This window comes from Panicum virgatum, chromosome 1N, assembly GCF_016808335.1.
Source record: "Panicum virgatum strain AP13 chromosome 1N, P.virgatum_v5, whole genome shotgun sequence".
Lineage (NCBI taxonomy): Eukaryota > Viridiplantae > Streptophyta > Magnoliopsida > Poales > Poaceae > Panicum > Panicum virgatum.
In genome coordinates, this window is record NC_053145.1 from 33,839,257 (window position 1) to 33,867,224 (window position 27,968).

The window sequence follows — 27,968 nt, forward strand, 5'->3', positions numbered from 1 at the left end:
GTCATGGCCAATGATGAAATTCATGAGCAGCTAGCTTGGCTGGTCAAGGGTCCAGCAAATTCAATCCTGATGTACTAAGGATATGAAATTAATGGTTTCACATTTTATACAAGAGCCCAAGATAACAAGAGCACCAATCAAAATAGTGGTGTCCGTATTGATGCCACTGACTCTAGTGGCCAAATGAACTCATATTTTGGTTACATTGAAGAGATCTGGGAACTCGACTATGGGCCGTTTAAGATCCCTCTATTTCGTTGCCAATGGGTTAAACTGACAGAAAAAGGTGTCGATATCGACGAGTACGGAATGACAACGGTAGACCTCAAAGAACTTGGCTATCGAGATGAACCATTCGTCCTAGCTAAAGATGTCACTCAAGTTTTCTATGTGCAGGACATGTCTAGCAAACCGAGAAAGGACAAGTCCAGGAATAAATCAAGTTTTCTAGGTGCCCGAGATGAGCCAAAGCGCCATATTGTTCTGGTAGGCAAAAGGAAAATTGTGGGAGTCGACGACATCACTGATGAAGAAGAATATAATAAGGTTGAAGATATGACTCCGTTTGTAGTGGAGGTTGACACAAGTATTCTTTTAGCTGAAGAGGAGGCTCCATACGCATGTCATGATCATAATGAAGGGACGATTGTAAAGCGAACCATCGTTAATATTCCCTTAGTTGAATGATTATGTCTTGCAATATTTTCTGTGAACATGCTATTAATGATTATCTCTGATTGTTATGACAATTACTAGACTTCTTACGCATTTAAATGATTTATAAGGCAATTAATAGTGTTATTGTACATTTAAATGATTTATTATGCATTTATCCGATTTATTATGCATTTAAATGATTTATTATGCAATTATCAGAGTTATTACGCATTTAAATGATTTATTAGGTAATTAATAGAATTATTGTGCATTTAAATGATATATTATGCAATTATCCATTTTATTATGCAATTATCCAATTTATTATGCATTTAAAAAATTTATTACGTATTTAGTTGAGTTATTATGCATTTAAATGATTCACTATTCAATTATCCGATTTTGCAAATAACCTATTGGTACCGGTTGATTTTTTCACCCGATACCAAAGGGCTTGGGGTATATAACCTAGTGCCCTGTTCATCCTCTTCCTTTACTCCTTCTTTCGATCGTCGACCTTCGTTGCCGCCTCCTCCGCGCCCGATCGTCAACCTCCGCCGCCGCCTCCTCCGCGCCCGGTCGTCCACCGCTGCTCCGCCTCGACGCCACCGCCGGTCGGCCTCCACAGCGCCGCCACCAGGGTCCGTCTCGACGCCCTCTCCCCTGTGCCGCGCCGCCACCAGTCCCGCCGCTGCCTCCGCCTCGTCTTCGTCGCTGCCGCCTTGTCTTCGTCTCCGCCTCATCTTCACCATCGCCGACACCGCCTCCGCCTCTTCGCCATGGACGCGCCTCTGCCTCCACCTCGGCGAAGCCGCCTCTCTGTGTCATTCAAAGATTTATTTAATCATGTATTTAAATAGAGAGTGAATAATGCTTTTATTTATATATTAATCATGTATTTCTGTAACTCACGTATTAAATGGTTAGACTCACATAATCATATATTGATTATTTAATTATGAATTCTTCATTCTTAATTCTCGAGCTCACAAACTCGTGCTAACACACAAACTTCTCTCGCTCAGTCGCAAACTCGTGCTAACACACAAACTTCTCTCGCTCAGTCGCAAACTCGTGCTAACACACAAACTTCTCTCGCTCGGTCGCAAACTCGTGCAAACACACAAACTTCTCTCGCTCGGTCGCAAACTCGTGCAAACACACAAACTTCTCTCGCTTGGTCGCAAACTCGCGCTAACACACAAACTTCTCTCGCTCGGTCGCAAACTCGCGCTAACACGCAAACACACGCTCGGTATCTCGCTCTCTCCCTATAACACACACACTCACTCTCTCTCCCTCTAACATACACACAAACACACACACACACACACTCACTCACACTCACAAACACACACTCTCTCTCTCCCTCTAACATACACACACTCACACACACTCTCTCTCCCTCTAACACACACACACACTCTCTCTCTCTCTCCCTCTAACACACACACTCTCTCTCCCTCTAACACACACACTCTCTCTCTTTCAAACACACATATTCGTTCAAAGAATTAAATTCTCCTGCTTCATTTAAGGATGGACACATACTCTAACACATTTTTACAGTTTCAGTTAAGGATGGACCCCTTCGGTGATGACGAGGCCGCCAGACAATACATGTCGGATGCAATAAATGAAGATACGAGGGCCAACACCACCCAGCCAATCGGTGAAGAAGAGGCTAGGACAGTTGATTCGTTCCTCAATATGTCTGGAGATGCCGAAGAAGAAGATGATGACTTTGCGCCGCCCCCAACCATCAGTAGCACGTTCCAGTACGTATCTTAATTATGCATGGTGACTTTGGTAGATTAATTTTGCAATTAACATATCTTTTCTGTAATTTAGTCGACCTCCGCATCGACTTCGTTGAGCCAGTCAAAAGGGAGACGCCGGCCAACCAAGAAAATGGAGGAAAGACAAGTCGTCATAGAAGTGGACGCGGAGGGCTATCCAAGTGCTCCAGAGACTGCTAGCACGAAATTTGTCAACCAATGTGTGGTTATTGTTCGGGCGAGAATTCCGATCACCACAAGACTATGGAAATCGAGCAAACCAGAAGAACAGCAACACGCCGTGCCTCCACATCAGAAGGAAATGTTATGGACAGAACTCAAGGATATGTTCACTCTTCCTGAAGGAGTTGACCAAGAACTTGTGAAGAAATGTGCCTTGAAAAAGATGGCCCTTGCCTTTGCAAGTTTCAAGAAGAAGTTGTACAATAATTACATCAAGAAGGATAAGGAGCCGAACTGGGACGATCTTCCTCAAGTTAAACCACATTGGGAGGAGTTCAAACAATACAAACTTTTAGAGGAAGCCCAAGAAAAATCCTAACATGCCAAGGTGAATGCAGCAAATAAGAAGTACACCCACCACCTTGGGGCTGGAGGGTACAAGAAGGCAATAAAAAATGGAAAAAGATGGAGCAGGACCTTATGGACAGAGGCATCAGGCCGACGACTTGTGATTGGCTGGATAGATACAAGTGGTGGTTATTTGCTAATGGCATGACACTAAACCAGTTGGATGTAAGTTTGGTCGTGCCCGAACATATGCAGGAAGTGTCCCGCGATCTGGTCGCTACAATAGATGAGGCCCAACAAGGAACATTCCAGCCTCACAGGGAGAATGATGAGCTGACAAGGGCATTAAAGAATCCGGAACACCCTGGACGAGCCCGCGGCATCGGCGTGGTCTCATGGAAAGTTGCTTGGGCCGGAGATTCCTTTTACAAGACTCACCGAAAGAGCAAAGCCGAACAAGAAGAGAAACTACGTGCCATACAAGAAGAGATGAACAGGAAGGTTGCGTCCTTGGAATCTCAGATGGACGCCAGGGTCAATGAGGCAATTGCGCTAGCTCGCACTGCTGGGTTGCACCCGGATGTTGTGATAAGCCCGGCCTCTCAGCGATGCAGCTCTTGTGCATCCACGGCGGCCCGACGTACAAGCTGAACATCAACCCCAGATTGAGCCAACGACGGTAGATGACCAGAGGTATCCAGTGGATGATGTCACTATGCCGACACCGTGCGAGCTTCATGTGCGAGCAAAGAATATATCCATTCATGTCGCATACGGGTCAGCCCTGCCCTTGAATCCTTGTACTACAATTTATGGAAGGCCGATACCCCCTGGCTACACCTCCGTCACAGTCGAGCAGGTAGTTGGAAACAATGAGGATCTTGAGCTCGACTTTGTTGGAGGGGATGAAGAGAAGACATTGGGAGATGCACTGCACGGGGTTGTTCTATGGCGCAAGGCCGACATCAAACTTACTGCAAGCACAACGGCTCCCATGCAGACCGATCGCCCGTCTCCGCGGCCTCCCTCACCGCCGTCCCCACAACCACCTCCCTCACCACCGTCTCCGCCGGCACAAAGGGACACCAGTACTCCAACTCCTCCTGCACTAGAAAAAAGGAAAGAAAAAGACTGCATCCCTCCCAGCGGCTGGACCCTCAAAGAAGAAGCAGAAAACGGTCGAAAGAAAATTGACATACGAGAAGACCGCTGGGGAATTGGAAGAGGACACTGCTCGATATATAAAAGAACAATTGAAGCCTAAAGTCCCCCGCCGAGGGAAAAGGTACCTCTAGAATTAGGAAAAATGCTTCTCGCGAGCCTAGACAACCCACCACAACCGAAAAACTTACCCTCGGACTATGAACGTACTCTGACAAAGGCACACAAGGTGAGAAATGTGAAGAAAAAATGTGGCAAGACCATTCCTCAGCTTGGCACACAACAAAAAGAACTCGAGCCCCTCCGGGTGCTAGGGTTGCCACTCCTACACCCGACGGACGTACAACTCCAGGCGGACCTACCGGCCGCGATATTTCTTTCTGAAACTAGATTAACGCTAGAGCAGGCAATGGGGGAACTGGAGGCGGAAATCCCTGTCGCTCCCGTTCTTACTCCATTCCAGCATGGAAAACCTTTTGTCACTGAGGAAGAGGAGAAAAGTCTAGGCACGCAGATGTTCAATTTGCATAGATGGTACCTGCGAATGTCGAATGACGAAGGGAAAATGTTTGGAGTCAAGTATCGTGACCATGATTTCTTCCTGCGGGGAGGACGACTTTTGGGTGTACTTCGAAGATTTATATCACATTTACCATCGACAAGCCCTCGACGCCTCTATCATCACCATTTGGGTTTTGTAAGTATCACTTACCTCTACATTAATACTTTTTGTTAACAAGAACATAATTATATGTGTGCATTATAAAATTTCTATTGTATCATTTAGATAGGAGACCCAAAGAAGTCGAAAACATGGATCGCACCATCAGATCGGCTTCATGTCTCCTTTGCTAGTCAACTAGAAAATGCTCAACGAAAATTACACGGAAACGTGCCAAAACATGTACGATTCGTTGACTAGGCAAAATAACAAATTCTATATATACATACCATACAACTTTGGGTAAGCCTTGGTCGACTCAATCCTCTGTTATATTACTAAATAAATATTAAGTCCTCTAATACATGTATGTATATATCCTATCTATATCTGCAGTTATCATTAGATTTTACTCATACTTTCCATAGAGACTGGCAATCTTATAGTCTTTGACTCAATGAGAAATCCAAAGTCCGCAATCCAACATATCATAGACCCCTTGAACAGGTAAGTTCAGTTTGCACAATCAAATCCTTTTTCTGTTAACAACAATTCCTGAACATCAAACTTAACTTTGAGCATAGGGTTTGAAAAAAATTTGTGAAAAAGAACAAAGGACGTGGTCAATGGAGGCCCAAACTGAACGATAAAATGGATTATCCGGTATGTTGATTCACAAAGATTTGTCTAGTTAAGTAATCCCAAATTATTCTAAATTGAGTAATTTATTTGTTTCTCCTTAAGTGTGCGAGACAACAACAAGGAACTGATTAGTGCGGGTACTATGTATGCGACTACTTGCACATCATGACTCCATGCGGGAAGCCTACTACGGAGGACATGAGAGTACGTCCAAATCATTCACTAGTACATTTTCATAATTATACTAACGCACATGATGTTAATTTATCAGTTATTTTTTCCTAAATGATAGATGTCTCAAATGGTGGATGAATGTTACTCTACTGATCGGATCAACGCTGTGTGCGAGCAGCTCGCCGGATTCATTTTGAACGAGATCCTGGATCCTAGAGGTGAGTTCTACCACGACGGTCACATCCATAGAGGACTTCCATCGAGCTCCTGAGGGACCCAGTAGTTGGACTACAAACATGACTTGTACATTTGTAAATATTTCTAAACGTGATGCATTGATGTTTGTATATTTGTAAATATATTAGTTCATCTAATTAGCTTAATTATATGCTCGCATTTCACTTTTAGTTAGTTTCAGATATTCTCTGAAAATGAACACATACATACGACCAATGAACGTATAGTATTGTAGAGCTCGAGTGCGCTTAGCAATTATAAAAGAATAAATAGTAATAAATAAAACAAACAAAACTGAATTTGGACAAAATAGGGAAAGATTATTGGTACCGGTTGGAAAGACCAACCGGTACCAAAGGGGCTGCCACCTTGCGTCAGCGTGGCAGCCTCTGTGGTACGGGTTGGTCTTTCCAACCGGTACCAATTGAGGCCTAAGGCACCGGTTGGTAAACCCGGTGTCCTAGACCGAGGCTATTGGTATCGGTTTGGGGGTACCGGTTGCAAAACCGGTACCTAAGCACCTCTTTAACCGGTTGTGAAGGCTCGTTTTCTAGTAGTGCTTTTAGCACCAAAACTGTTACCATAAGCTTCATAGAGTAACAATTTACAATGTTATGTGTGCCATTATGATGTGATAATGAGGACCTAGGAGTCTACAGCAAATCACAATAAACTCCCGGTATGTTTTTGTAGCAGCTCGCTTACACTATTTAAGACAAACAAATAATAAGGCAGTACCTGCAATCTAATATAGGTATCTAGCTGCCCTTCTCGAAACCCTAAAATGGAACAGCGACTATTAATGAGTACGGTACTTAGCTCTTAGTGTCGTAGGGCGGCTGATGCTGCAGCGGCGGGGGACCCGGGTGCCCCGCGTACTCAGGGGTGAAGTTGTGTGGAGGACGCCGCCGATAGCTGCCGCATCGGCGGTCCCCGGTAGAACTCCCCCAGGGCGGCGGGTGCTGCGGCAGAGGAGGTAGCTGCTGCTGCATCTCCTCCACCGCCGGGTGGGAGGGGAGAGCTATGGTTTTGGATCTGTGCCGCAGTGAGACGACGAATTCGGCTGTCAATGAGCCGGATCGAGCGAGCCTACGTGCACAAGCTCGAAGTCCGCCAACAAATCAAGGCCCTGTTGGGCTGGGTGGAATCTGGCTGGGCTTATCAGCCCAGCCGTTTGACAGCCCACCAATAAGCCGCGGCAAGCGGATTCGGCTCCCCCCCATCCCGCACCGAACCTAGGGTTGGGCGGGCCGCCGAGGGGACTCCGCCTCGCCGCCGTCCAGGCCGCCCCGAGCCATCGCCCCTCCCCTCGCCGGCCGCGCCTCGCCGACGACATGTACCCTCGCCGCCACTACCCACCACCCCTACCCTCGACGGCTAGAGGCACCGCCGCACCCGTCACCGCGACAAGGGCGGCTCCATTGAATTCAAGGGTATTTAGTTAAATACCCATTATTTTTGAACAAAAAGTTTGTACATATAGTGTATTCTAGGTATATGATTAAAAAACAAAAACTATGCTATAAATCAAGGCTCATTCTTAGTTTTAGCCCAAAACAACTAAACAGCTCACCTTATCCTCGGCCCATTCCTCTCACCTGGCCCAAAATCGAGCCCAATTCAAAAATCCCCCACCCCTGACCCCCCCTGCCCCCGACCACGCTTGACGCCTTGCCGGCCTGCGCGGCTTGCCCTTGCCCTAGCGCACCGCGCCGCCCCAGACCTCGCCGGCTCGCCGCGAGCCCGCGACGCCGGCACACCACCGGTCGCCGTTCGACGGGCCGCCGGGCGCCGCCGCGCCGGCCGCACCGCCGCCGCCGCACCCGCAGTGCGCAGGGGCGGGCGGGAGCGCTGCGCCGCGCCGCTGCGGCTATAGGGGCGCCGGCGCGGTGCCGCCCTGCGCTGCGCTGCCTGGCTGCCTGCGCTGCGCAGCAACGTCAGGGAGCAGCAGACAGCAGGGGCCAGGGGGAGGCGACCAGGCGCAGGCGGGGAGCAAGCCCTGCAGCTCAGCGCCTCAGCCCGAGAAGAAGAAAACAGGGAGCCAGATCCAGTGAACCAAGGTGAATAGAGGATTCACAAATCCATTCATAATTTTTTATTACTTATGATTAATTGGCTATAGATTCGTGAAATGGTTAATTTGTAAGCATCCTTATAAATGCCATTTGCTGCTTTTATTTATTTCAGATAATCACATTTTGATTGTTGAACATTTAGTACATCTATTATCTATGTGTTGAATAATTTTCAAATTATGAACAATTTATGTTATCAGTACTCAATTAAAGCATGTGTGTACTTTGAGCTGTAAAAAAAAATTTAGCCAACACTTGAAATTTCGAATACCCACTGCCCAAATCCTGGGCCCGCCCCTGGCGACGACCCACCGCCCCTCCCCATGACTGCGAGCCGAGGTGCGACGGCGGCTGCCGCGTCGCCTCCCTCCCTCCCTCCCTCCCTTTAGCCATTGTAGGTTTCTGACGGCCAATAATAACTCGAGAGGAGTCTTCTCCCCCCATTCGTTAAAACTCTGCATACTCCAACTCCTAGCACTCATCCAATCCACTGGGAATCTGACGAATCAACAAGCAAATCAGGTAAACTCAAGATCTCCGATTTCAATCCTTCCTATTTCAATCGTTGTTGCTTGTTTCGGGGGTGAGTCGATACGGGCGGGCGGGCGGGCGGCGGGGAATCTGAGGCCGCCGCCCGCCGCCCAGATGAAGTTTGAATATGGCCGGCGCTTGTTCCGATCCCTTCTTCCCACGCCAATGACCTGCATCTGCACGTACAGAATGTGAGACTCACTAGCTAGGGGATGGGGAACAGCATGCGTCGGTACTTCACTGCTTTTGAGCTAGGGACTCCAGGGCACCTAAGCCATTGCTTCCCGGTTGATTCAGCGAGGCGCGCAAAGTAGAAGGACTGAAACGGCGTCCATCAATCTGCTCGTTTTCAACTCTTATTGGGGCTGTGTAACTTTCCCGCTAGAACTACATATTTATACAGCCAAATCTGATAATCCTATTAAACTCAGTTTTATTACAAAGGAGCAGCAACACTAGGTAGACAATATATCAGCAATTCACAACCTTTGAACTGAAGCTGTAGAGGCTTACCATGGCAAGACAAATTGTTTTCACTATAAATCTTGAAATATTGTACTGCTAGATATATATAGTCTGGGAACCTAGGATGATTGGATGAATAGCCACTTCATTGCTTAGTCACCTGTTCAGTCGCTTTCTAAATTTATATGCATATGTATTATGATTTTTTCTGTTGTACCAAGTACCATAAGCAACAAGCAAAGTAGAGTAACATTATGGCCACATGTGCAATTAGCGGAGACATACTTTCATAAACATTAAGGCCACATGTCCAGAATTTTACATAACTGCAGCCATTGCTCCTTAGTGTTGCAGGGAGCAATCACACTAATGTGACTTTTTTCATGCCTTCTGTTGGAAGGCTACTGTGGACGCTCCTTAGTTCCTGCATGGCTCATTATGAAGTCCTGCGACCATATAGGCATCAGAACATAACACAATCAGATTTAGGCTTGTCAAGTCTGCTCATGTTGCATTGTAAAGCTGACACACATACTGCGCTCCCATTTATTCTATGCAAACCCAGATTACATATGTTGGTTAGTTGTTACCTTTAGTTTAGAGTCAGGCTTCGATCATTGCTTACCAGAGTTGTCTTTATGCCATACTATATGCATGATCTTAGAACCAAGATGTCGGAATCATAATTTGAATTAGCTGAATGTCCACATGTAACTGTATCCTGAACCTCTTTTTGCTCCAACTCGGGCTTTGTACTTGATTTCTGTAATACTAATATTTAATGAACTGTTCAGTAATCCAATTATCTCTATATTTGTACTACTTATTTTTCTCTAATGCTATCTTTAATGAACTGTGCTGAAATGTCTATAACCCTAGCTCTCCCCTCCCACCGAGGCGGTGGAGGAGATGATGCAGCAACAGCAGCAGCAGCTACCTCCGCCGCCGCAGCACCCGCCGCCCCAGGGCGGCGGTGGCGGGGAGTTCTACCGTGGACCGCCGATGCGGCAGCTATCGGCGGCGTCCTCCACCAACCTCACCCCTGAGTACGTGGGTCACCCGGGCCCCCCGCCGCCGCAGCAGCATCAGCCACCCTACGACGGTAAGAGCTAAGTACCGTACTCGTTAGAAATCGCTGTTCCATTTTAGGGTTCCGAGAAGGGCAGCTAGATGCCTATATTAGATTGCACGTACTAACTTATTGTTAGTTTGTCTTAAGTAGTGTAAGCGAGCTGCTACAAAAGCATACCGGGAGTTTATTGTGATTTGCTGTAGACTCCTAGGTCCTCATTATCACATCATAATGGCACACATAACATTGTAATTTGTTACTCTGTGCAGCTTATGGTGACAGTTTTGGTGCTAAAAGGATGCGGAAGCCTGTCCAGCGACGAACAGTGGACTACACAAGCAGTGTTGTCCGTTATGTTCAAGTAATATGGACTTTTCTTTGGAGATTCACAATGATACAAAATTTATTTAGCTTCAGCTTCAGAATTTTTATCCTTTATGCTTTTTCTTTTTTGTTTATATCTTTGCTCTGAATTTGCAATGCTTATCTTTTGGTACCTACATTTTTCTTCCCTCCAGTAGTGCTGACTTCCACAATGTGCACGAACGCAGGCTCGCATGTGGCAAAGGGATGCAAGGGATGCAAGGGACAGATTCACATTGCAGCCAACTCCAGCTGCTGTCCTAGATGTACTTGCCCTGACTTGCAATTATGTGTTCAAAAGATGGATCGATAGTTGTGCTAGAAATACTGATTGGTCTAAGCTTTGGAAGATAGTAACTGTGCTCTGATAAATAGCTTTATGTGTATGAAGCCATAAGCAATCAGATGCCATTTGAAATTCAGTGTTAAATGTGCATCTACCATCTAGCATACAATAGATAAAAGGCTATTCTGCACCATATAATACTAAGTTCAATAAAGCAGTTCATATGAGTAATGGTGATGCACTGATGCTCTAGGTTATTCGCTAAATCCAGTTAGTTACTTAGTTCTATAACTAATCAAAGATCTTCATAGAAATTTTATGACTATTTCTTATTATATATAATGTTATGAGAACTGTGGCTGTTGCAGATGTTACCATCTGTTGCTTATCCCGACAATCCCTCCACAAGTTTCGCTGCCAAATTTGTACATTCTTCAATCAATAAGAACCGGTGCTCTATCAATCGTGTCGTGGTAAGTTTTGGGATACCTATTTAACTGCTTACATAAATCTTGTCAAGAAACTGTATATTTCTTATTACTTTTGGCTATTTTAATGTGTTGACAATTATGTATCATTTAATCATCACTTCAATAGACATTCATTTTTCTTATTTTCATGATTTCATCTACTTGGAGTATAATGCAAATTTATTTGTGGATAAAGTGGACCCCTACAGGCCGTCGGCTTATCACTGGATCACAAAGCGGTGAATTTACGCTATGGAATGGACAATCTTTTAACTTTGAAATGATACTTCAGGTATTCCGCATTACTTACTGTTGGACTTACTACTATGTTGGTACTTTAACTTACTTTTTGTAGTTTTCTGACCATTAGGCTCATGATCAACCTGTGAGATCAATGGTTTGGAGTAACAATGAAAATTGGATGGTTACTGGTGATGATGGTGGTGCAATCAAGTATGCAGTCCATTGTTTTGTACCTTCCACCAAATTGCCATTTTGAACTTTACATTGTTTAACCCCTTAGCTGAGTGTTTTAAATTCATTTGCAGATATTGGCAAAGTAACATGAACAATGTCAAAGTGAATAAAACAGCCCATAGAGAATCAGTTCGTGGTTTAAGGTGATGGTTGCCTAATGCACTTCTGTTAGTTTGCTATGCCTATTTCATGTTCATTGTGCACTGACATGTTCTTCAAACAGCTTTTCAAGAACAGACTTGAAGTTCTGCTCCTGCTCTGATGATAGAACCGTTAAGGTTTGGGATTTTGCGAGATGCCAGGAGGAAAAATCATTAACTGGTAATGTTGCCAAACTTTTCTTATGAATGTTAATCAGATTTTTTTGGGAAGAACAGGAGGTGTGCCCCCCTGCTGATTAATATGTATAAGAAAAGGTAAAAAGAATAGCAAACATTACATTAAGGAACCTAGCCAATTCTCGCGCTGATTGATATTTGATCATGTGAAGTTATTGCATAATATTACTTTGTTTACTTTTTTCGTCAAATAACCTGAATTTGCCTTTGACTCGGCCAGGCCATGGTTGGGATGTTAAAAGTGTCGATTGGCATCCTACAAAGTCTTTACTAGTATCAGGTTAGTATATGTTTGTGCTTGTTTCATGAGTTTATTCTTGCAGTTCTCATTTAAATTCTGTGCTCCATAGGTGGTAAAGACTATCTTGTGAAACTTTGGGATGCAAGAAGTGGTAGAGAGCTAAATTCATTGTCAGTATTATTTTCACTTCTTTATTTTATTTTCTCTTGAAGTTCTGCGTTACAATATGTTCTATATCTGCAGCCATGGTCACAAAAATATTGTACATTGTGTAAAGTGGAATCAGAATGGGAACTGGGTACTGACGGCCTCAAAGGATCAGATTATTAAGGTCCGTGATTTGTGCTTATGTACCTTGTTCTGTTTTTCCATTCCTTCTCCAAAGGACACTTTAAGATAGTAACATATGCTTTTGTACCCAACATTCTAATGCTGGCTATGTAGATGGTTACATTCCATCCTGGTAATCAGTAACTTTTTTATGATGCCAGTAGATTAATATTTTTTCCCACTGTTGCTCACTCTGTATTGCTAATTCATTCATGCAGCTGTATGATATTAGATCCATGAAAGAGCTTGAATCCTTTCGCGGGCACATCAAGGACGTAACTGGTTAGATTGCTGTTACAATATTGAAATTGTTATATTCCTTAGTGCATTTTAAGATTTGAATACTGACACAAGTTTTAGATCCAGTAGTTCACTTCCTCACTGCAGGCACACATTCTATGAATGTTAGAATGGCAGCTTAAATATTTTTAGGAAATACTGTGCATGCTCTTGTTTGCCAAGGTTGTATTGAATGAGTCAGTTACTCAATTCCTTCATTTTAACAGCTTTGGCATGGCATCCATTTCATGAAGAATATTTTGTTAGTGGGAGCTTTGATGGAGCAATATTTCATTGGTTGGTCGGGTAAGATAGTTGTAGCATCACTGAAATAATAATCTTTACTATTGTGTGCTAAGTTATTCAGTTCCCCACCCCCCTCCCACCCAAATTTGTCGAACAACTTTTTACATCTTTTTTGTCTGAAAAAAATGTCTCAACTTGATGGACAAGCTATTTTGTTTATTTGGTAGTCATGAAGCTCCACAGGTCGAAATTAACAATGCACATGACAATAGTGTGTGGGATCTTGCCTGGCATCCTGTAGGCTACCTACTTTGCAGGTATTGGGCAGTTTACTTTCAAATTTTGCAATTAACGCTCTTTCTGATTTATCGCTTGCTTTGTTTTGTTTTACATATAGATGCTTTTATGCAACATGAATCTGAATTCTTATTGAGTACAATCTTGTCTATGGTATGGTCTTATTCATTTTATTCTATAGTTGTATGTGAACTCATTAAAATGTGTTTTCTATTCTTTTGGCAGCGGGGGCAGTGATCATGCTACAAAATTCTGGTGTAGAAACAGGCCTGGTGATCTTACCCGGGATAGATACAGCAGTGGACAGACACAAGGTTGAATTTGGCTCATTTTGTTGTTTTGGTTATAAAACTTTAACAAATGTGCTTGAGCTTTCATGTGAGCATACACATGCCTTCCAATGTTATTATCTAGTTTGATAAAAGAATTATGGTCATCTACTACTCTTGCTTTACGCAGGTGCCTAATGGTGTTTTATGCTGGTTTGTGACCTTTTTGTTTCAGAGGAATTCTTAATGCTAAATTATTACCTTTTTCAGGTTACGGTGACCAACATCCTACCTTTGGTGCTCGTGCTATGGGTGGATTCCAGATGCCTGAACCTCCAACGCCTGGTCCGTTTGCTCATGGATTGTCACGTAATGAGGGCACAATCCCTGGCATTGGGGTTGCAATGACCTTGGATGGATCTGATCAAGGAGAGCAGAGGCCATCTATTCCGGGTCTTCCACCTGGGCAACCTCCGCTGCCACCAGGTCCTCATCCATCACTTCTTGGGCAGCAGCAACAATACCAACAGATGCCTCAGCAGCAACATACCCAATTTCATCGGCCACCACCTCCAAATATGCACCAATTGCAGCCACCAGCTCACATGCTTTCACATTCGCAAGGATCTCGACCTACACTACCCCAGCTTCCATCGATGGGTGGGCCATCAATGCCATCACCAGTGAATCCACCACTTCCACCAATGCCTCACCCAACGGTACTGTTCACTGATACCCTTATGATTGAGAGCATAACTGTTTACTTGACTTAACAATAACGTAGCATAGTCTATATTCTATCTCTATTTGTCTTTACTTGACTTAACAATAATGTAACATATTCTATGTTCTATCTCTATTTATCTTATCTGCCAGTGAAAAACCAAATGCGGAGACTCAAACCATTGTAAATTCACATCAGGAGGATGTTCTAAATGAACTTATTTTTTCTCAAAAGAGCTCCCTTTACTACATAAGACCTCCTAAATAATTTGCATATCTGCTATAGATAAAAGCACAAATACATCTGAGTTGACATGAAGCATGAATACATTTGAAAACATTGTATCACCAAGGAAGACTTATTTGCTGCAAGGATTTTAAAACCATGGCATCCTCCTGGTTTTGGAAATGCCATTTTTTGGGGGCTCTTCCAAAAGATTGACTTTGTCCAAGTTTTGGTTACCTGATTCTCTTGCTACATAGCCAATAACTAATAAATAAACTGCATTAGCTTGAATCCTTTTAGGGACTGGTTTGGCCGAAAACAGGAAGTAACTGGTATGTTAAGTTTTCTAAACCCCAATTTAGTGTTGTTATCTCGCACTACACTGCTTGGGCATGATTCTATGTTCATGTGAATTCACTGGTCAATTTGATGTTACATCAAAGGAACATGGTTGAAATATATTTGGATCCTTTATGCTCCTTTGTAAATTAGTACTACGGTGATAGTGTGGATTTAACCATTCTAATATTTCCAGGCGATGCAAGGTTCACAGAGTCAGATGATGCCCCAAATGCCACAGCACATGATGGGCCTAAATCAGATGCATCCTGGTTCTGTTCCTCCTGGCAATGTACCTCCAATGGGTGGGTTCCCAAGTGGGATGGGAAACATCCAAGGAGCATCAGGTTCCATACAAAATTTTCCGATGGGTGGCATCTACAACCGGCCTCAGGGACAAATGGCTCCACAAGGACAAATGACATCCATTCCAGGTCTAAGCTCTTACCAGGTAAGAGTGAGTGTTGCATCTTGATTTTTGCCATACCTATATCTACTCGGTCTAGTCATCTATTATTAAATGTTTCTGCATTATCTAGCTATATTGTTGTAAATTTGTTATATTAAGTAATAAGTAAAGCATGGTGCTACTGGTTGCTGCAGGGAATGGGCAATGTTGGCCTTACACCACCCCCGCCGCCGCCACAGCACCCGCCGCCTGGAGGTTCAACACCACAGTGACTGAGTGACCTGGAACAAAGTGATGCTGATAATGAGCCTATAGTTTTGTGCGACATCTGAATTTGTAACATCCTGAGCAATATCAGTATGTCTAGGCCCTCCTTCAAATTCAAATGAATTTTGTCTGGCAGCTAGGATGTTTGCTATTCGTGCTGAGATTTTCAGAGCCTTCTGCTTAGTTCAAGGGCCGAGTTGCATTGGACATGTTTGTCTAGACGCCTAATGACCCGTCTGGTGTCTTGTATTTATACTGTATTTTGTATTGTATTATTACTTGTCGGCTGCTTAAATGTGAAACAAAGAGAGTTCTGTAATGCAGTTTTGAGGAGAGAGATTTAACTGTCCTTGTTCCAGGTATCGATATGGATGTGCACATAGGCGATTCCTTTGTTGGATAAGTACCATCAGGCACAGTACGGGAAACTTAGTCCAAATGCAAAATCGTGACCAGTTTATTTTCATGCTACAATATAGCAGTGTCTCTATTTCTCACCACATTTGTGTCAGTTGAGTCTCTAGACAAATCTGCCCATGCTTGTGCGTACTTGATAAGTTGCGATGGCGATAATGCAATATTGGCTATGAGCTTTTCTTTTGACACAGGATGTTGAACAATTCCATTAGTTTTTATTACACAGCAAATCTGACATCAGCACCAGCATGGCTGGTGTTATCATGTAAAACAGATCAAACATTCAAAGGCTGTACAGAACTAGATTCCAGGTTCGTTGGACGCATCCATGGTGGCTTATATGCGCTAATTGCATCGTCCAAATCGCCCGTTGTTCCTTCCTCAGCAAGCTCATCACTCTCCTTGGAAACCTTATGACGATATCCAAAATAGATTTCAAGATTAGTTATGACAATTTGTACTTCATGTTTGATAGACGCACCAAACGTGAGAAGGGGAGAACCATGGAAGCAAATGTACCTAGACCGGTCGATGGTGGAAAGTTAGGAGAAATCGGACCTTGCCGTATCTATCTATACTATAAGGATCCATGAAAATTAAAACACTTCTCACTAAAATTAGAATCCATACTCACCTCACAAACTTTTATTTTGAAGCGCCCATGTAAGCTCATAAAAGTTTTACAGGAATCCGGCAGCCCGAAAAGGTCGCCCAGTCCCGTTGTTCGCGAGGCCGCGCCCCCCTCCGTCCCTTCTTTTTTTCACCGCGGGGTTATCTACCCAGCCCTGCGTACCCGCGATTCTATTGGCCGGCAGCTTCCAATTCCTGCCATAACGACGCCTGCTCCCAATCCCCCCGTGAATCCCGCCCGAGCATCACGACGCCGGCGTGATCCCATCCCAATCCCGATGACCGAGCAGAGCACCAGCGCCCTCTTCGCCTCTCCTCGCCTCCTCGCCTCACCGGCGCCCCTCCTCCCAAGCACTCCCTCGCCGGCGCCCCTCCCTCCCTCCTCCCTCCGGCGCATCGGGCCTCGAGCTCGCCGGCCGAGCAGAGCACCGGCTCGAGCTCGAGCACCGTCGCAGCCTCCTTCCCTCCCGGCCTCCTTCGCGCGGGGCCACAGCGGTGGCGACCTCCTTCGCGCGGGGCCACAGCGGCGGCGACCTCCTTCGCGCGGGGCCAGCGGCCGTGGAGGCCCGCGCGGGGCTACGGCGGCCGACGGCCGGGTCCGCGAGGGGCCACGGCGGCGGACGGCCGGGTCTGCGCGGGGCCAGGCGCGGCAATGGACGCCGCCTCCCCCACGCCCAGGCAGACGGCGACGTTGGTCCCTGCTCCGGATGGTTAGACGCGGGTTTCCTCTCGGTCCAATCGAGATCCAGCGGGTGCTCTCCCCGCGCGGGCGGCTCCGCCGGCCGTGTGCTGCGGCGGTGACGGCGGCCGCGGCTCACAGGCGCGTGCTATCGGGGCGGCGCGGCAGGCCGCGGGGGCAAGCGCTGCTCGGGCGGGCGCGTCGCGCACCAGGCAGCGGCGAGCGCGGCGGCGCGTGCTGCAGGGTGATGGCTGGCCCAGGGCAAGCGCGGCTCGGGCGGGTGCGTCGCGCATCGGGCAGCGACGAGCTCAGCGGGAGGTCGTGCGACCGCGGACGGCCTGCGCGGCTTAGGCTGGCGCGTTCCAGGCTAGCCTCCTGGCGTTCTTCCCCGCGCTCGCCTCCGTCAAGAATGCAATGGGATTCGCCTCACTGCGGGCCGCGAGTTTCAACTGGGGACGCGTCCTCTTGGCCTCTTCTTCGGCCTCCGGAACCGTCGAGTAGGCAGCGCCGCCACCAAAAAAGTGAGCTATTCCTTCTACGATCTATTTGATCTTGTCGAGTGAACAAATGATTTTATTTCAATCCAATTTTCCCGCAGCTTGCAGATCGAAGATCCCTGACTGGCTGGATGTGAGGATTTGATTTTTTTTTCAGTATGAGATTGCCCCCTCGCCACAGGCCCCAAAACGGCAAAACCTGCGTTGTGGAGAGGCAGCGGACCTCCAACCAGCCCCCACGCAAACCAGAGCAAATCCCCCTCCTGATCCGAAATAGGTACATGCATGTACTTTTGGTTTCATGCACCGTGTCCACTTGAGTGTTCAGGATCAGTTTAGGCAACGCAGAGTTGGGTATATGATATCAATTTTTATTTCTGCCAGGATCTGATATGCATGGCATGAAAGCTTTTAATCTGAAATTACTCTTCTTTCTCTCATTTTTTTTGTTAACCAATTAAATAGCACCTAAAAGAATGCATACAGAGAGTATGATCTTATACACGAATGCAAGTAAAGGTAATTCCGATTGTGCGGTCCATCCAATTTGTTGCCCAGTGTTTTGGCTTGGCATTCGAAATGATCCGATTATAGCAGTATCATATAAGCATGATTTGATTGTCAAAATAATATTGTGAGGTAATGCTTTCCTGTGGTGGCCAATAATTATGTGAAATCTTTGCTATAGTCAAGCTGCATATTTTATCTAGACAAGTACATGGTAGATGTATATACGTGTAGCCAACAATGCGAAACTAAAATGATTTAGCATGTAAGCTTATTTTGAGGCAAAATTTCAGACTTATTCTTTTTATTTTCGAAACTTTTCTTACAAGTGTGCAGATGTTTGTGGTGCTTTCAGACCATGTTGCTGACGTGCTGATGACTGATCAAAGATGATCATGCACTTCCATTATTGTTTACATGGAATGATTTAGTGAAATAAACGAAATCAGCATAATTGCTTAATAAGCGGTTTTAAGTTTAGGACTGACATGTGAAGTTAGTTATGGTATGTTGTGATAGAAAAAAATAAATGGCAAATTGCCATCAGCAATGTTTTATGGATAGATTTGTTTTAACCAATCTCATCTAGAGTTCTGCTTCGAGGTTTATTGTTGCAAAGGATTCTTGAGCTAAGAATGTGCTGTACAAATCCTTGATAGCCATTAATATCATATAATATTATTTTTCATATGGATATCTGAATGACTAAATCTACCAACCTGGCAGGACGGGTGACTAGGCATGAGGAGATGCATGTGCCACATGTCCTATGTTAACTTTTGAGGTAATTTTGTTGATTTTTTTTGTAAAGTTCCTTCGGTTATGCGTTTCAGGTTTTATGTAGAACTGTGCTTTGTTAAAAATTCGTACTTGAGGGAAATAATTTGGATTTTTCCTTCACTTTATATTTATTTATATTAGATCAAGCATTCCACTTTTGGGGAGAATCTTAACACTTGGCTGAATTCACTTCTCACCTAAGACTCATCCTCAGGTATATACAGGCAACCATTACTTTTCCACAAGCTTGCGATTTTATGTAAATTTTAAGCACTAACCATTGCTTTTTGTGATCTTCATATGTGAATTCGAATCCTGCTGCACATATGGTTAGAAACAATGATATCCTTGGCTTCCAACTTGGTTTACTCATGTATGGTTTAGACATGTAAAATGGTATCAAGATGTAGTTATTTCTTTACAGAAGTAAGCATCTTCAATTGGAGAGGAATCAAATTAATATTTTCTAGACTAGGTGGTTAACATGGAGCTAGCTACTCTTAGCTTTTATAGTAGGAGATTAGATGACGAAAATTCTAAGGACTCAGGAGGAATTCTTTGAGATTATAATTTTTCTGATTTCGGAATGTCATAATCTGCAAAATGATTCATTTTTGATAACATGAGGTTTTGCATGATGTTTTCGAAATATTTTTGGAACGTCTTATTAAAGGGATCAGGTGCACATAGCTTAGTAACTAGCACTTGATGATTTTCTAATTTATTTGCACTCCATATTTGTGGAAGATGCATGCTCCATTTTCTCTCCATATTTGCACTTGATGATGTGGTCTGTGTTAGAAAATAAGCACCAGTTCAATGTTTGCTTGCTGGTTTTGGGGACGACTGCATGAGCTAAGAGAACAGACTTTTTTTCTTTTTCTTTTGATTGACATCAAATCTCTCCTTTTGTTTTCTTTTGGTTTTGAGTTGATTATCTTTCCTTTTGTGTGCCGATTAACATACTCTGGTTAACATTCGTAGGTTAACTTTCTAAATAATGTTTCCCAATAATTTTGGTAAGAATCGGATCCCAATATTTCCTAATAGCTTTACTGTGCTGACTTCATTTCCTTTTTGTGTTCACCGGCTTGTTGAATGTCTGGTGATTATCCCTTGTATCTTTTGGTTATTAGGTCTACAAGCTCCTCCCCGTTTGTTTCCTTTTGGTCATACTGATGAGTAAAATGACACGACACAATTTTTGTTCCTCTGTAGCTTGAAGGACAGCTACTTGGTGAAATACGCACTAGCTTTAGTAAGTTCTGTTCTTTTGTTCTATTTGTCTGTGCTATAGTGTGCCACACTTGCGCTTTTAGGTTTGAAAGCTATAATTTGTTAACATAGAATTCTAATGACATGTCCAAATGATATTGGTGGAAACCTAAAAATAGGACGATTCTATGGCTTGATGCCCTGCTATATGCTTTCTAAAAACCATCGCACATTGTTTATTATTCTTATTGTACTCGACAATAAAAAAGATTTCCTAAAATGAGCTATATTTGGTTTACTGCTGAGATAACCTGCATTTGGTTCCTTCAGAGAAGTATTTCCTTTCAGTGCCTCTTTTAACTTGTATTTGGTTCCTGAGATAACCTGTATTTGGTTCCTGCTAAAATCTTCTCCCTTGCTGTTTGGATAAATTTGTTCATGCAAGCATGGGTTTATTGCCATGTTTAATTGCCTATCTTTGGTTGTCATGCATGTTTTAGTGACTTATAAAGTGCTACAAATTTAAGGTAGTCAGAGTTGGCCGAGCCTATAGTGGTTCCAACCATGCATGGACACCCTATATACTTGTTGGCCGAGCCTACAAGTTTAGAGGTATACAATGGAACTAATGGCTTGCTTGGTGGTGGTAGCCACCTTGGACCTTGGTCATACAAATATCAAGAAAGATATCGCCATTAGCCTATTGCACCAGTGCTTGATGTGCCATTACAGCAGCTGGTATGGATGACCATGCAAGGTATGTGCAGAACCTGGCATAAGCTAGAGCATTGCTCTCTTCATCTTATCTGTGGATATGTCCATCTCAGTATTATTTCTTTTTTAGAAAATTGATCTGCATTCGCATCGTGGCATATCACAATATGGCAGGAAATGAGTTTCATAAAGTAAAGATTTCCGGTAGATTCATTGAAGTGGGGGGCTTAAAGTTCTTTGGATCATTGGGGCATATGCAGTCCTGACATCAGTCATGAGAGGTAAATAACTCACTCTCTGGTTTGTATATATATTGCTTGAATTTTGTTTGGAAATCTAAACATGATTGTGATATGATTTGGCTCAAACCTCTGCCCCTTTTGGTGAGTATGGTCATTATATTTAGGATTGTTTTTTTTAGATTATCAGCACTGTACCCTCTTATCAAAATGATATCCTTCAGACTTGTCGAACTTGACATCATGCCAACATGCCGTTGATGGAGAAAACCATTGACACCAAACTATCACAATAATGAAGGTGACATGGTTGTCTTCGCATGGCTGCAGGTGTCAATTTTAATTATGCTTTGCTGGACTTTATAAAGCAGGCAAGGTATTTGCAGCAATGCATTGCTGAAACTTTCGGTATTGTTTGCTTGATCTATTTTAGTTGAAGCGTGCTGCATGTTTAGATGAACAAACTTCCTTATTTTTCTCTTTTAATTACATAGTAAATAGATATATGGCACACATCACAATGCATGTTTAAAAGCAAGTTATGTCTATATTCCAATTTTTAACTCATGGTTGTTGCCCCTGTCATTTTGTTTAATGTGATATTCCTAAAATTAGGATGATATAATTTTTTTTGTAGGGTACTAGGATGATATAATTACTCATGGTTGTTAATGCAGATAGTATCACGATGTTATATCTTATACGTGCTGTCCATGTATATGACCATTATTAGATTAACGTTATTCAGAAGTTACAGGAAAACCACATGCTGTTGGATCATCATCTGGGGGGCCACTATTAGAGCTCAACGCCAAGGGAAAACCACATCCATTGTTGTTTCAAAGCAAAATGATTTAGTTTATTCCATCTCTCTTCCTTTGCTAATTCAAGTTAAATTCTTTTATACAGGCTCGCTAAAATATATTTGTTTTAACAAAATGTGTTTCTTGTCTATATCCTTTTAATGGTTAACATTATTCAATCGAAATGTAATTCAGTGATGCATCTTGTAGCAGCACTGCAGCAGGAGCTTCAGATGTAGGTTAGTAAATACTATTAACTTTGTCAATACAGTCATTCTGCATAACTTTGAAGGATCACCTTGTAAATAACCAATAATTCTATCAAGATTCCCAATTTATGCTCGCTGACTTTATTTGCATGAACAGATGAGGCCGTGCCAAGCTTTGTACTCCGTTATTTGTTTGTTGAGACAATTGACGGATGCATGGTTACAACAGAATGGTACCGGGTTTCCTTTTCTATCTTTTGTATCAAATATTGATGCGGCTATGACTAACAAAATTTCAATTTTGATTACTATTGTTGGAGTTTTATTGTAAAAAATACTCTGATTTCCCTTATCTTATTAAGTTGATGTTTTTATTTCCAGTCTGGACTATATGACATGGTCAAAAAGTTCAGCTCTTGAATCTTAGTGTTTTGCATTTTACTCTGCAGCTTATGTCAAGTAAACCCTTTTAGATAGTTGGTATGAGACAAAATGTGAAGGTGTTTTCTCCAAAGCTGACAATTAAAACAGAGGATAGCTTGGACTTTTGAACTTGTCATAGATTACCCTTTGGAAAAACAATAATAGACATTGCTTGATTCAAGTGTGAAAATGGGTATGTAGCATTGAGTTATTAACAGTTGAAATGATAATTAATATATACGAGAAATTTTTATGGCCATCTTAGGGTGCTTATTTCTATTGTTTTTTGATAGATCCTGGTGGGATGGAATATTTTATGGGATGGCTAATTATTGTTGAAAAAAAATATAAGCTTCATGTTATCTCAGAATTCAGATGACCAATCAGACCCATGGTGAATTCTTTGAAGACAAGTGTGCATGGGCTAGAGATCGTTTTGGATGAGATCTACTCTTATGTGACCTTTTTTTGAGAAGGATATCAAACAGGACCTGACCTGGCCGTTTACTGTTTGGATCAGCCATCAGGGAGTAAAGTGCTCCCCGTCGTGCTCGCTCGCGGAACAGTGTTGCCAGCCAACCAGCTCAGCCAACCGAACAAGCCATTAGATAGTTGTATAGTACAGTGTCATATATGAACAAGTATATGTGAAAATGATCTCATAAAAGACTTCATAAATGAATTCAACTAAAGTATTAATATCGAATCCTACTTCTGTTTTTTAATGTAGTTGAGTCTTGAATTTACAAAAATTCAACATCTATATTTCTGTGGTTATTGGGGCTTGACTTTTCTTTTTTTATTGAATAATTTTAATGTGGCAATAAAAAAATAATTTTAATGTGTGTGATACTAATTATAGTTTCTTAATTGATTTTTTTGAAAAAAAACGTCCTTTTCATGCATGCATGTTATTTTCTATAAACATAAATTTTATTTCACCTGATTTTTGAAAAACATGTGCCTGCGGCACGTGCATCCTACTAGTTCATTGAAAAGAATGTTGAACACAAGCAAGAGAATTGTGGATAAGGAAGGTCCAGGCTTTCACTTCAGCCCAAACAACCCGATCATCATGTTTTGCACAAGTGTGACAGATAGGAATATGTAGCGGTGAATTTTTGGCCAATATTGTCGACACGCATCATATGTGATCTCATATACATCTTCCGTCTGTATAAATATTATTAGTCGCCACTCACCAATCAGTGCTCAAATATATAGTGTAAGAGAACATAGGCACAACTAAATTTACAGATAAGGATGACTAATCTGAAGTTGCGGAAGTTTGTTTTTTCCCCTTAAATGGAAGGCCACACCAAATAACAAACCCAAAAAACCCAAAAATGATTTGCCATAGATTTGAAGAAAGGGAGGTCTTTACAGATACAGATCTAGTGATCTGAACAAAGTAAACAAACTACCTGGTTGATGTACACTGCATAACCGAGCAGAAAGTAAATGAAAAGGATCGGAAGCAGAAGGGGTGCAACTTTCTCATCGCCAGGCCGCCTTCGGTGGCGCAAATATTAGGAGTCGCTCGTGTGACTGGCAGTTAAACCATCACACAAGGCCCAATAACTACATTTTGTTCCGAAACAATTTTTTGGTTCCTAAACAATTTTTTTATTGTTGTAACAATTAAAAAAATTGTTATGGAACAAAAATTTTTTATTCTAGAACAAATTTGACTGGATTATACATGTGGGCCGGTTTGTTGGAATAGCTTAGGCCCAAAACATAAATTTATAGTGGGGAGAGCTTAGTGTGACAAATCTGCCAGAGGTAACACGGGTGACCCCAGCAGCGCCCTCCGGTGGCAGCCGCCACCACCGGCGACTGTGGCGGCCTGCTGCTGAGCCGAAGCCGGCTCAGCTCGCCGCTCCCCCTCACTTTCCCTCCTCCCCCCCCCCCCCCGCCTCCCTCCTCCGGCCCTAATCCTGACCGCTGATTGCTCGCCGCCAGGGCCGGATCTAGTGCCCCCCGGGCTGGTTCTGGCCGTCGCGGTCCGTCCTCGGCGGGCGCCGCCCCGGCGTGAGGGCGTGGCTCACGGTGCTCGGCCACCACCAACACCTTGGCCCTCGTGTGTCGGCCTTCCTCGGCGCGCGCCGGTGGGTGGGGTGGAGGGGGGCTTATGCCACCTACTCGCGCTGGGGAGGCCGCTGCCGTTGCTGTCCTCGGTGGCACAACCAGGGGTGCTGCCATGCTCCCCCTCAAGTCGTTGCTTGGGCTTGCGGTGCTCAGCCGTTGCCGCTGCCGCCGCCGCCCTCACACCTCGATTGTGCTTGGTGGGTGCCGGTGGGTGCGTTGCACTGCTTCTACTACCATCACCGCCTTGTCCCCCCTGGGCTGCAGGTCGCCGAATGCCCCGGGCCCTATGCTTTGCCTGGCCGGGGGTCTTTGTACTCGCCGTCATCGCCGTTCTCGGTGACCGTGGGGTGGCCTGGAGTCCATGGCTGCGCTTCCTCTCGCTTTGTCGGCCGTCGGCTATAGGTTGGAAAGGGGTGGTGGCGAAAGTTTGGATCCGCTTGCAGACTGATGATGACGACGCCCTCTGGCACTGTTTACCTTCTTGAAGGCGTCATCCTTCCACCCTTTTCCTCCCTCTCCAGCTAACCTTCCAGGTGAAAACCTAGACCATGTTGGTCGGACGACGACGGCACCTGTGGCGTCATTTCCTTCCTGGAGGCATTGCCTTGGAAGCTTTGCTGTTGGCGGTCATCTGCTCTCCTCGGAGACTTTCTACTTCTGTGCCTGCCTTCGCGTCATTTCATCTACATCATCCGGGTTGCGCTTGGTCATTGGATTCTCTTCGCTGGCGGATGCTTTGCCACCATCGTCGCGTTGGTTGAAGTTTGCTGCGGGCGGATGCCTTGCCGCCATAGTTGGTTGTTCGGGTGGATGCTTATCCACCTTTGTTAGGTCGTAGATCTTTATGCCCCGGGCGTTGTTGTTTCTACTTGCAGGTTCAGTTATAGGGTTCTGGCTAGAGGTGTGGGTCGTGCCCTTTGTCTTCTCTGTGTTGCTTTGTTGTTGTTTATGTTGTCGTGGTGTTTCCTTGTTTGTTTGTGCATTTTTTTAGTATTTCTTTTTTTTAGTCCTTTGTGCTCTTAGTGTTGATCAAGCTCTGTTTGGCCGCATCAAGATTGTGTCCGTAACTGTTTTTCTCTTAATGAAAAATATGCTTAGGCACGGTTGCAAAAAAAACTATGTAGTAAGGGAAACCATAAAGATATGGCTCCTTGCTATGCCCAAGAGAATGTGCCTTTAAGAATTGCCATGTTAGCAAACACAACTGAAGAACTTCCAAAGAAAATCCTAACATGCCATTGGTCAATATGTATGTGATGAAGAAATCTGACTGCAATAGAAACAAGTTTGACATTATGTAAAATGTTTCTTGTTTCCCGAACTTTACATTAAATGTTTCTGGCGAAAAGTTTTACAAGCAACATCACATGTTTTCGTATTACCTGTGCAGAAACAGCACTAGCAAGACGGCTAGGGATATCCTTTGGGTGCGTGAAAGTTTCTCCTAGTTGATCGAGTAGAGAACCTGATAGAATGCTAAGGAATAAAACATTTCCAAGCAAGAAGTAGAACACCATGCTGCAGGCCTTAATTTCCTTTTGGTTGTTGGCAATACAGCCTTCAAACGATGCCATACCAAGCATCACAAAGGGAACCAAGTATATAAAGCCATTTAAGATCATGCTCGGAAGATACCCAGTTACAATAGAATTCAAACATGGTCTGCAAGATAACAGAAAAATCACCTATGGCATTATATATTCTGATAGCCTTAAGTGCCAACTAAATCATAATATTAGTTCGAAGTTTATAACAGTTAAATAATCTGCACAGCTCTCGCTGGTGGAAACCACCTTTTAATCTTCTGAAATTGCACTATCCCCTGCACGACTGTCACAGGGATGGCGAAGAACACTGTTAGCAGAAATGTAGCAATGAAGACTCCGACTTTGTACATAGCCATGTGCCAAAACTGAATGGCCAAATTTTTCCATATCGTATCATTCGGTTTAGGAGCATAAGTTGTAACTAATGAAAGTGGATTGACAAATTGATGCATTTCTGCAGCATGAGTAGCATCCTACCGTGATTTGAATGTGACAAAAGCTACAAGTACCTCCTATAGTTGAAACTAACATTAAAATTTATTTAGAAATATCCGTTGGGCAATACACTATTAAGGGATACCCTTCACAGAAATGAGTAAATAATACACAATTATTACCTATGCTGTACATCTTTCAGTTTTTCTTCTTGACTCTGAATATTTATTGCTTCTGATGTCAACTCGAACCAAATCCTCTGCGAAGTATTACATTTTCTAGTCTCTCTTTTCCTCTTTAGAGTTCAGGAGAAGTTTGATTTCTTCTGAATTAGAGAGCTTGGAGCTGCTAACCCAATCATTATAGAATAACCAGTTGGATGCTGATCGACATGATGAGGTGGAATGGGCACTAGAAAAATCTAAAAGTTTTACCACTAAAAGCCTGTACAAATTCCTCATGCACAGGGGTGTGCAAGTGAAGGACACGGAGAATATCTGGAAAACTAGTTTGCCAATGAAGATAAAGGTCTTCCTTTGGCAGCTATCTCACGACAAATTACAATCCGCAGTGGCTTTGAAGCGGCGGGGCTGGAAAGGGCACTCGCTGCGTGCTTTGTGGACGGCAGGAATCTGTCTCCCATATTTTCTTTTCTTGCTGTTTGGCTCGTTTTGTCTAGGCTTGTCTTTCTGAGGTGTTTGGAGGGGCGATACCCAGTTCTTCGGGTGAGTTACAAGGAGGCAAGCTCACGAGCATGTTTAAAGCTAATATGAGGCTGAGCCTCTTTCTGTTTGTAGGGATCGCTTGGTCGTCCATTTGGAGAACACGCAACAAGATGGCTATCAAAAGGGCGTTCCCTAATAATCCTATGGATGTTATGTACTCGGCTATTTCTTTTATACATAAATGGTGGAGACTGTTGAAACTTGCTGATCAGGAGAATCTCACCGAAGCTGTGGACGCGATGAGGAGTTGGTTACAAGATTACAATCCTAGTAATATAGTGTCATCAGATATCGTGGAGATCTAGTGGGGGGGGGGGGGGGGGGGGTAGATCCTAGTTTCTGTTCTGCTTTGTTGGAGCTGTTTCTTTCAAACTGGTATCCGTACGGTTTATTGCTTTCAATATAAGCCGAGTGATCTATTTCAAAAATAATATATTTAGATAATATTTTTATTTGTTCCCGAACAATTTCTATCTCTAGATATTCCTTAGAACATTTTTATTTGTTCCGAAA

General features: G+C 43.6%; 2 protein-coding genes across 19 annotated transcripts; both read left to right on the forward strand.

The window, feature by feature from the left end:
* Positions 1-7,496: 7,496 nt before the first annotated feature.
* On the forward strand, positions 7,497-15,906 carry LOC120655647 (flowering time control protein FY-like). 2 transcript variants are annotated; one of them, XM_039933569.1, is made up of 19 exons: positions 7,497-7,901; positions 9,792-10,014; positions 10,254-10,345; positions 10,536-10,613; positions 11,002-11,106; positions 11,300-11,395; positions 11,474-11,556; positions 11,652-11,723; positions 11,804-11,901; positions 12,139-12,198; positions 12,269-12,329; positions 12,403-12,490; positions 12,708-12,771; positions 12,996-13,074; positions 13,242-13,331; positions 13,537-13,625; positions 13,851-14,299; positions 15,065-15,319; positions 15,472-15,906. In XM_039933569.1, the coding sequence occupies exons 2-19, from the start codon at positions 9,822-9,824 to the stop codon at positions 15,547-15,549; spliced, it is 2,130 nt and encodes a 709-aa protein (XP_039789503.1). In that variant the 5' UTR covers positions 7,497-7,901; positions 9,792-9,821; the 3' UTR covers positions 15,550-15,906. The 2 variants fall into 2 exon arrangements, with proteins under 2 accessions (XP_039789503.1, XP_039789504.1); XM_039933570.1 differs by lacking the exon at positions 7,497-7,901 and adding an exon at positions 8,304-8,438 and having other exon boundaries at positions 15,472-15,891.
* A 773-nt stretch (positions 15,907-16,679) lies between these two features.
* On the forward strand, positions 16,680-27,919 carry LOC120655649 (translation initiation factor IF-2-like). Of its 17 annotated transcripts, XM_039933585.1 has the most exons (9): positions 16,722-17,791; positions 17,869-18,044; positions 19,001-19,058; positions 19,196-19,268; positions 20,273-20,312; positions 20,797-21,026; positions 21,158-21,264; positions 21,553-22,264; positions 22,392-22,670. In XM_039933585.1, the coding sequence occupies exons 1-2, from the start codon at positions 16,870-16,872 to the stop codon at positions 17,910-17,912; spliced, it is 966 nt and encodes a 321-aa protein (XP_039789519.1). In that variant the 5' UTR covers positions 16,722-16,869; the 3' UTR covers positions 17,913-18,044; positions 19,001-19,058; positions 19,196-19,268; positions 20,273-20,312; positions 20,797-21,026; positions 21,158-21,264; positions 21,553-22,264; positions 22,392-22,670. The 17 variants fall into 17 exon arrangements, with proteins under 17 accessions (XP_039789517.1, XP_039789515.1, XP_039789511.1 ...); XM_039933581.1 differs by lacking the exon at positions 17,869-18,044 and having other exon boundaries at positions 16,682-17,791; positions 20,191-20,312; XM_039933579.1 differs by lacking the exon at positions 17,869-18,044 and having other exon boundaries at positions 16,683-17,791.
* The last annotated feature ends 49 nt before the right edge of the window (positions 27,920-27,968 follow it).